The 10,084-nt window shown below is 46.2% G+C and overlaps 1 protein-coding gene and 1 long non-coding RNA gene across 8 annotated transcripts in view; one reads left to right on the plus strand and one right to left on the minus strand.

Moving 5' to 3' along the window:
* CCDC7 (coiled-coil domain containing 7) overlaps window positions 1-10,084 on the plus strand; it is a 361,859-nt gene that overhangs the window by 195,307 nt on the left and 156,468 nt on the right. For all 7 annotated transcript variants that reach the window (XM_075922671.2, XM_075922670.2, XM_075922665.2 and 4 more), the window contains one exon: window positions 9,022-9,645. In XM_075922671.2, the coding sequence (XP_075778786.2) occupies window positions 9,022-9,645 (624 nt within the window). The remainder of the gene's footprint in view (window positions 1-9,021; window positions 9,646-10,084) is intronic.
* Window positions 1,905-8,569, minus strand: LOC149525445 (uncharacterized). Its single transcript, XR_016348646.1, has 3 exons — window positions 6,644-8,569; window positions 3,842-3,967; window positions 1,905-2,306 (listed from the first exon to the last, which is right to left on the minus strand). It is a non-coding gene; the product is annotated as an uncharacterized LOC149525445 (long non-coding RNA).

The following is a 10,084-nucleotide window of genomic DNA, read 5'->3' on the forward strand; positions in this document are numbered from 1 at the left end:
TACCCAGAGTGGCCACCAGGGCAACCTGGGAAGGACTAGCCTCTAACTCAGTGGTCACCAACCAGTAGATTGGGATCTACTGGTAGATCTCAGGGGCTCTAAGAGTAGCTCTTAAGCCCTCTGCCTGTGCAGTACATTTACATTAGATTTCCTCATTTGAGGAGCAACTACTCACCGAGCAACAACACAAGTGAGTAGCTGTGAGGAATGGTGGGAGCTGGGAGGTCGGGAGGGCTGAAACACCCCAGCCAGCTGACTGTGGCTTTCAGCTGAAAGAGGCTGCCCCGCGCTCCAGCTGATCGGGCGGCTTCTCCTCTGTGCCTGCCCATGTAGAGCTTGGTGCATCCTGGCTGAGCACCATGGCCAGCTGGCCAGGCAGCCACTTCTCTTCCCTCCAGCCCGGCTGCCCTGTGCTCAGTCCAGGGAGGCTGCGTCTAGCTCCAGCTGCGCTGGAGCAAGCTTCCCGGGCTGAGCGCAGGTCAGCCGGGCTGGAGCAAAGAGAAGCGGCTTCCCAGCCAGCTGGACATGGCACTCAGCCAGGGTGCACTAAGCTCCACGTGGGCAGGCACAAAGGGGAAGCCGCCCGATCAGCTGGAGCATGGTTCAGCCTCCATTTCAGGCCAAATGTTGGAAAAACCTCTTCCTACAGAAGAATTTTTTTAAAAAAAATGCAGCAGTATAAGGATTGGGGATAGCAAGGGATGGAGAGGAGGAGAATAGAGAGGGTGGGGCTTCAAGGAAGGGGCGGAGCAGTAGATCTTGGCTTGGACTGTCATTTAAAAAGTGATCTTGGGTGTAAAAAGGTTGGAGACCACTGCTCTAACTACACAGCCCTTAATTCGAACTACTTAATTCGAACTAGGCGTTACTCCTCGTAGAATGAGGTTTACCTAGTTCGAATTAAGCGCTCCGCTAGTTCAAATTAAATTCGAACTAGCGGTTTGCATGTGTAGCCGCTATTAAAGTTAATTAGAACTAATGGCTGTTAGTTCCAATTAACTTTGTAGTGTAGACATACCCTAAGGTGAGATGAGGGTGACTAAACCCTGAATACTTGTATGCAATAGCATAAGGTGATAGAAGATGCTCAAGCCTCTCCAATGGGAACTGCGTGGAAATGTTGTAATATTTGTGCTTGGGGAGCTACCCCAAAAGTTGAAAAGATATGGATGCAACACATCTTGAAGAACAACAGGAAAGAACATTTTTGAGTTGAAAAGTGAAGAGGAGGAGTCCCTACAAGTTATTTATTAATGATCCATCCTGCCTGTTCCAGGGTACATGGAGAAAAACCTTATGCTATCTTGTATAGCAAATTTTCGGGTAAATGGAAATGTGCATTTCAAAGCCATGGACCCCAGGGTCAGCGGGGGACTCACAGTCCCCCACTGACCCTAGGCTTTATGCTACACCGCATGCTGCTAGGAGCCTAATGTCAGCTGGGGAGTCCCCAGCTGACCCTGGGTTCCGTGTGGCATTTCCCTGGAACCCAGTGTCAGCTGGGAGTTCCCAGCTGATGGGGAAGTGCTGCGTGGAGCCCAAGGTCAGCTGGGACTCCCTAGATAATCCTCCACTCGACATTTCCCCGGAACCCTGGATCAGTTGAGGAGTCCCCAGCTGATCCCAGGCTCCATGGCTGTTCCTTTGAATGGCGCACAGGCAACATTTTAAAGGGTTGGGGTTTCAAGTGTCAGTGCCGCTGTGCACTGCCACTTTGAAGTACCCCTTCTCCTCCCTTTGCTGCCTCTCTCTTATAGAGGTTGCAAAGGGAAGGTGATATCGACTAGTCAAAATACTATCTGATAAGCAAATGCTTAGCGGATAGTCAACTAGTCTTTTACATCCTTAGTTCCTATTGCAAGGCTAACTTGGTCAAAATGTACATCCTGTGAAATGAATGCTATAAATTTAATAATTTATTAAATCACATATTTAACAAGAAAGTCAAGAATGATCATTCTTCATATCAGCAGCACGGATAATATTTCTATAGGAACTTTATGTTTTGTATTTCCTTATTTTCATTTTTAACTATTTAACTATAATGTTTTGTTAATGTAAATTTTTGCATTTGATATGTGAACTTCTTCTTTGAACAGTGTCCTGTGGGTTCTCCACTGTAGGTGTTGGGCTTGTCCCGGCGCTGCAGATTGGAGATCTTTTCTGGCCGTAGTCCGCTGGACTGTGCATGTGCCATGCGCATCTCGTGCCTTTCGCTCCGTTTTGTGTGCTTGCAGTCCGGCTCCCGCCAGTTCCTCCTGACCATCCTTGGCTACCGACGGAGTGAACGCTCTCTCCTCAGAATCCTGTCAGGATTGAGAGAGAATTATAATCAGTTAGCTTGTTAGTTATAGTTGTTGTTATATACTTGTAGTCCTCATTAGTTACCGTTCTAGTTCATATAGTTGTTTAAAAAAAATGTTGTATAGTTAGTTAGCGTTTGTTGTGGTGACACGTTAGTCATCAACTTAAAAAAAAAAGAAAAAGAAGGGGAAAGAAGAAGAACCGTAGACTGTAAGAGACGACATGCCGGGATCACCCGGATTTAAAAAGCACGGCTCATGTTACGAGATGATGCCCGCCTCAGATGAGCATGCTCTCTACATACAGTGCTTACGCGAGGGACACATCCCCCAGAAATGTCCCCATTGTTCTAAGCTCACGGCGCGAGCAAGACGGGACAGAGAGATGCGGCTTAAAATGCTCTTATTCGATAAGGCATGACAGCCGCAAGAGACCGACTCCTCCCGCCCAAAGGAACTCATTGAGACCAGTCGACGCCGACCATCGTTGCCTAAACAAATGAAGAAGAGGCCTTCTCCCTCTCATTCCTTGCCCCCGATGCGCGTTAGCACAAGGGATAAGCCAGGCACCTCAGGCATGCTTCCTACATGCGGACCAGATAAAATTAAGCAGAGCCACAGCACATCAGTGCCAAACCCACTGTCATCGAGGTATATGGCACCAAAATCGTCTACGGTACTTCGACTGGCACTGAGTCTTGAGCCAGCACTGGTATCAACACCGGCACCAATAGAGACATCGGCAGCAGCATGCATCTCGGCGCCAACAACCACCTTGGCACCGACAACCACCTTGGCACTGGCACCAGCTGCACTGGCATCCTCAGCACCAGCGCAGACACTCCATCTGACGCCAGTGCTGCCACCACCGCCGGCACTGCAAGCACATTCGGCACCGAAGAATAGCTCACTGGCGGCACCACCCCTTCATGATGTGGTGCAGCCAGGGACATTTCCACCCCAGGCTCATCTTCACCTGAGCAATCCCCAGAGCAGATTAAGATTCAACAAAAGACTCGCAAGTTACGAATGCCCTCTCCGAGCCCAGAGCAAATGTGTTTCTCTCCAGAACTACCTTCACCATCTCCAGCTCATTCATTTTCGTCAAGACATTCACTGAGACATTATACCACAAGGCAAACTCATTATTCCCCTTATGCCTCATCTCATTATCACCATCAGCACTGGCACCATCCACACACTCGAGGGGAAGGTCACGCTCACCTAGATCCCCTACACTCTCTAGTCATTCAGGAACACCAGGAGCAGATGCTACTCCAGGTCCCCGCATAGCTCACACTATTACGATCGCTCTCCCAGTCACTACCGCTACTATAGACATCACTCATATTCACCTCGCTGGAACACATTGCCATCACTGTCTCCTCACCAGTCCCAACCGTCATCTACCAGGACTCATTCACCTGCACTGTCTTCAACAAGACCACCTACTACGACCGGAATTGAAACGTCCATGCCACAGCACACAGAGCCACAACAACAGTCGTCCGAACATGAAGAACTGCAGGAGCACTCACCCACTGACCAGTCTTCATTGTCACTGGATGACGCAGTTTTTCTGGGCGATGCATCACCAACTGATGACCTCCGCCAATTTCAGGAGTTGTTCAAGAGGTTGGCCGACAGTCAACGGGTTCAACTTTCTGAGGTACAACAAAAACAGCACCATCTTCTCAGAAATCTGCAACTGTCACAACAATCCAAAGTGGCACTACCAATCGATGATGCAATATTAGAAATAGCAGATGACATGTGGCAAATGCCAGCATCAACTCCTGCTACTAACAAGAGAACAGACAAGAAATATTTCGTTCCTGCAAAGAGCATGGAATTCCTTTTCATGCATCCACAACCAAATTCTCTTGTTGAGGATGCAGCACAACAGAGGGCAAAAGCTCGTCACCCCAAAACTAATAACGTAGACAAGGACACTAAGCCTCTGGATCTCTTTGGCCAAAAAGTCTATTCTTCAGCGACATTAATTCTTCGCATGGCCAACTATGCTGCATTATTGGCCAATCATAACTTCAATAATTACTCGAAACTGGCTCCATTCTTAGAACACCTGCCAGACAAGAAACGTGAAGTACTCAAGGTGGTGGCACAAGAAGGGTATGCGGCTTCCAGGACAGCTCTGCACATAGCCCTTGACACAGCAGACACTGCAGCACGGACCACTGCTACCTCAGTGGTCATGCATAGGACATCATGGCTGCAATAAGCAGCGGTACCAAAAGACCTCCTGTCCAAAGTTGAAGATCTCCCCTTTGACAGGCAAAGTCTCTTCTCAGAAAAGACAGACAAAGTTCTCCATTGAGGCAAGGACTCGAACCACACTGCGAACTCTAGGTATGTACACCCCGCCTTACCACCGCAAGTGGTACACACCCTACCAGAGGCAAAGATTGTTGTACCATCCAATGACCCAATACAGACAACAAGACCACCAACGCAACAGACAGTGACAGCCGAGAAGGCAACCTCAACCCAAAGCGTCCGGTAAACAAAACACCAGACAGCAACTTTGATGTCTCGGTCGAGGGACTCGAACCATACCGTTAGACAACCATCCTCATGCAGCAAATACACTATTCCACCACCATCTGAGGCCATTCCACCATTGATGGGCCCATATTACCACCAACAGATGGGTCCTACAGCTCATCGCACTAGGTTACGCCATCCCCTTTAGCTCACTACCTCCTTCCACCCTCTCACCCCATCCCTCTTCAGGGACCCATCTCACGAGCCTCTGCTAAAACAAGAAGCACTTCATCTTCTGACAATCGGAGTGATAGAGAAGGTTCCAGATGAGTTCAGAGGCAGAGGTTTTTATTCCCGCTATTTCTTGACCAAGAAAAAGTTGGGAGGTTGGAGGCCCATTCTGGACCTTTGAGGTTTAAATCGGTACCTTCGCAAATAACATTTCAAGATGGTGACCCTGGCGACGACCATTCCATCACAGCACAGTGGAGATTGGTTCATGTCCCTCAACCTACAAGATGCCTACTTTCATGTGACCATTCACCCAGCCCACAGATGATTCCTACATTTCCAAATAGATGCAGACCATTTCCAATACAAGGTCCTGCCCTTCGGTCTCTCGTCAGCTCCTAGGGTCTTCTTGAAGACACTGGCAGTATTAACGGCATACCTGCGACGACTGGGAATCATAATATTCCCCTACCTTGACAACTGCCTAATCAGAGCATCTTCATTCACCAAAGTGTTTCATGCCACCAACACCACGAGATCCATATTCGAGGTGCTTGGGCTTATACTGAATGTCCCAAAGTCATCCATGATACCACAACGATCACTAGAGTTCATTGGCACATGCCTCGACTTGACCAAGGTGCGTGCATTCTTACCTGTGAACAGATCCAGGACCTGGTACAACTACTCTCTACCAGTCCCAGGACACCTGTACTCAATTACGTGCAGCTCATGGGCCATATGGTGTCTACAATGTATGTTGTAGCATGTGCAAGATTATACTTCCAATGTCTTCAGCATTGGATAGCTACGATATATACCATAAAGGTCCACGATGTCCACAGGAGAGTTACGATACCTTCTCATGTAAGAAAATCATTGATTTGGTGGACCATCCCCAGCAATTTGATGGACGGGATTCCCTTTCATTGCCCTCAACCAACAATGCAACTTACCACTGATCCATCACTTCTAGGTTGAGGCGCCTATATACAGGACCAGCAAACCCAAGGACTATGGTCCCCCAAGAATTGCTGCTACATAGCAACCTCCTTGAGTTGCGGCAATCTTCAACGCATGTCAGCACTTTCTCTCTCTGATCCGTGGTCAAGACATTCGAGTCCTTACTGACAATATGACCACAGTATACTGTGAACAGACAGGGAGTAGCCTGTTCTTGATCGCTTTGTGCCAAGGCAATATGCTTATGGAATTGGTGCAGCCAACACAAGATTACGCTCATCGCAGCGTACCTCCCTGGGGAACAGAATTCTACAGCTGATGCACTAAGCAGACATTTCTCCACAAACTACAAATGGGAATTGTACCCAGAAATACTCTACACCATATTCCTTTGCTGCGGGTTCCCATCAGTAGATCTCTTTGCCATGTGTTGCAACACAAAGTGCCCTCAATACTGCTCAAGGTCTGGGATCTGACAAAACTCCATGAGGGACGCCTTCCTATGCAATTGGAGTCACCACCTTCTGTACGCCTTCCCACCCACTCCCTTAATTTCCAGAGTTTTGAAGAAAATAGCAATCGAAGGAGCCACAGTAATTCTAATAGCCCCCTTCTGGCTATGACAGATGTAATTCCCTTACCTGTCTCATGCCGATCCACTCTCCATATCTTCTTCCCAGATGTCACAACTTGCTGATGCAGAACCACGGGCAACTGATGCATCCTCAACTCAACCACCTTGCTCTGATGGCCTGGTACTTGGTTGGTTCCAACAAACAGAAACGATCTGTTCTCAAGCTGTCAAACAAATCCTGATACATAGCAGAAAATCGAATACGTGTAATACTTACCTGCATAAGTGGAGATGCTTCTTTTCATGGTGTTCTGACGTAGACTTGGATCCATACTCGGCACCTATTCACCACATTTTGGACTATCTTTTACATCTTAAAAATTCCGGCCTCACCTGCTCGTCCCTCAAGGTGCATGTAGAGGCTATCACTGCCTTCCGACACTCAGTGGATGGCTATTCCGTATTTTCCCATACAATGACAAAGAGATTTTTGAAAGGGTTTCCTAACCTTTTCCCACACCTCAGGCAGCCAGTGGACCCCTGGAACCTGGAGCTAGTTTTGAATGCCCTAACTCAACCCCCTTTTGAACCTCTAGTGATGTGTGATCTCCACACCCTAACAATGAAAGTCATTTTTCTGTTGGCGATAACCTCAGCACGAAGGGTCAGGGAGCTGTCCGCCCTTTCAGTGTCACTGCCCTACACGATATTTACTCCTCAGGGAGTGATACTACAGCCTCAGTCTACCTTTTACCTAAAGTAAATTCGGAATTCCACATAAATGAACCCATTGTTCTTCCCACATTCTATCCCAAACCCCACTCCTCAGCACAGCAGGTACGCCTCCATACCTTGGATGTCCATCGAGTGTTGGCATTCTACAACAATAGAACGTGATGCTTTTGCAAATCTCAAAGCCTCCTACTGTCCACGGTGGAACGATCTAGGAGCCATCCCTTATCAGTGCAACATGTTTCCACAATCATTGTCTCCTGCATAAAATGATGCTACGCCTTACACAATAAGCCTCTTCTGCACACCCCGAAGGCTCACTCAACGCGAGTGATGGCAACATCAACTGCTTTCCTCAAAGGAGTCTCCTTACGAGACATTTGCAGGGCTGCTACATGGTCCCCTGGCTTCATGTTTGCTAAACTTTATGCCATACCTAATCTCCTTATAGTTGATACAGTGGTTGCTTCAGCTGTCCTCTCCACTGCTGCAGCACCATAGCTCTGAATCCTGCATGTGTTACACAAGCTACTGCTGCAAAATTACAGTGGAGGACCCCCGGGACACTGCTCGAAGAAGAAGCAGTTACTCACCTTGTGCAGTAACGATGGTTCTTCAAGATGCATTTCCCATGGGTGTTCCACGACCCGCCTTCCTCCCCTCTTCGGAGTACCTTGTTTCTTATGTCTTTCAGATTGTAGAGGATCAGGAGGAACTGGCGGAAGCCAGACTGCCCACACACAAAACAGCGTGAAAGGCACGAGATGAGCATCGCGCATGCGCGGTCCGGCAGACTACAACTAGAAAAAATCTCCAGTCTGCAGTGCCGGGACAAGCCTGACACCTACAGTGGAGCATCCACAGGACATGCATCTCAAAGAAACATTGTTACTGCACAAGGTGAGTAACTTCTTCTTTATTTAGAAAGTGCAATAATAAATTACATTTTCTTCTAAATACATAGCCATCCTATCTATTGTCAATTCATTCCTATTTGGACAGCTTGAAGCAGTTGTTTGGTACCTTTTTTAATTATAAAAGTTAATGGCTGTGACTTCAGTTCAGCAAAGCACTTCAGTATGAGTTTAACTTTAAATATGTAAGAAAACCACTTCTTAGTCTGCAAAGTACTTTAAAGTACATTCTTAAGATCAAGTCACTGGGGCTGTGTCTAGACTACATGCCTCTGTCGTCAGAGGCATGTAGATTAGACACATAGGGAAAGGCAAATGAAGCCGCGATTTAAATGATCGCGGCTTCATTTAAATTTACATGGCTGCCGCGCTGAGCCGACAAACAGCTGATCAGCTGTTTGTCCGCTCAGCACGCTAGTCTGGACGCTCCCCTGCCGACATCAAAGCCCTTTGTCGGCAGCCCCGTTATTCCTCGTGGGATGAGGTTTACTGGGTCTGCCGACAAAGGGCTTTGATGTCGGCAGGGGAGCATCCAGACTAGCGCGCTGAGTGGACAAACAGCTGTTCAGCTGTTTGTCGGCTCATCATGGCAGCCATGTAAATTTAAATGAAGCCGCGATCATTTAAATCGCGGCTTCATTTGCCTTTGCCAAAACAACAAATCTACATGGCTCCGTCGACGGAGCCATGTAGTTTAGACGTACCCTGGGATTTAAGCAGGTATTTAAATACTTTGCTGAATTGGGACTTCAGAGCAACATAAAGGTTACTGTAAATGTTTTTAATATTTTTTAAACAGGAAACTGGAAAAGGTAACAGGCAATTCACAAAATCAGTAATACCTCCTGGTGTTCAAGATATGCATGTTATTTATCCTGAGGCTGAGGAGGAGGATGCTGGCACTGATGTGAAAATAAATGATAAAGATTTATCAAAGAAAAGCAAACTTCCAACAAAATTTAAAGGTAAGGAAGAAGATCATACATTTTCAAGACAAAAATCTATTAATGGAACTGATAAATCAGTATCAAAATTACCAGCAATTGACACAGGGAAGCAAAAAGGTGAACTACTTTCAAGGAAAACTCCAGTAGAAACTGAGAAAAATCAAGAAATTATGACATCACAACTAAAAGATTTTAAACTAGAGAAAAAAGTATTAACTGATAAAGAAAACTCTAAAGATTATGGGGTTCCAGAAAACAGATTAAAGGGAAAAGTCCTTGTTCAGGAGAGAGGACAACTGTATAAAGCTAAAGACTCAGCTGGTGTCATGGAAGAGACCCCAAAACTTCAGTTTCCTCAGTCTGAATATGAAAGCGTACAACATACAACTCTTTCTACTGACAAAGAGCCAGTACCTGTTAAAATCAAAGAAGAATCAAAAGGAAAAAAAACCCAGACAGAAGAGAAATCAGAAACAGTAAGAAAATCAGTATTTTTCCTTATGAGCTCTTCTTAAAAATGTAGGTTAAATTAAGTATAAATGAAACCATGCTTAAAATACATTTAAGCCTTATTTTTCAAAGATAATTGTGGCTTTACCAAATATAAGAACTATTTATTATCAAATTCTCTGATTTTGTAGACTTTCTCCTTCATTTTTTTCAACAGCAGCCCTAATACGTTTTTCTAGTAGAGTGGGGGTAGGGTGAGGTGGGGGGCTAACATGTTAAAAAAATTTTAGAGTTTTTCATGTCCTTAAAAATTTACTTCTTTTTCTGAAACTAGAAGATTTACCGAGCATTACTCAGGTCCTTAATTCAATTAAGTTTTGTTTTTCTTCATTTAAATCATTGCTCTGGGGTGGGGTTGGGGATGAGGAGTTCAGTATACAGCCCTCTCTCACTGTAGCAGCTGGG

This window comes from Pelodiscus sinensis, chromosome 2 (assembly GCF_052426305.1).
Source record: "Pelodiscus sinensis isolate ZL-2025 chromosome 2, ASM5242630v1, whole genome shotgun sequence".
Taxonomy (NCBI): domain Eukaryota; kingdom Metazoa; phylum Chordata; order Testudines; family Trionychidae; genus Pelodiscus; species Pelodiscus sinensis.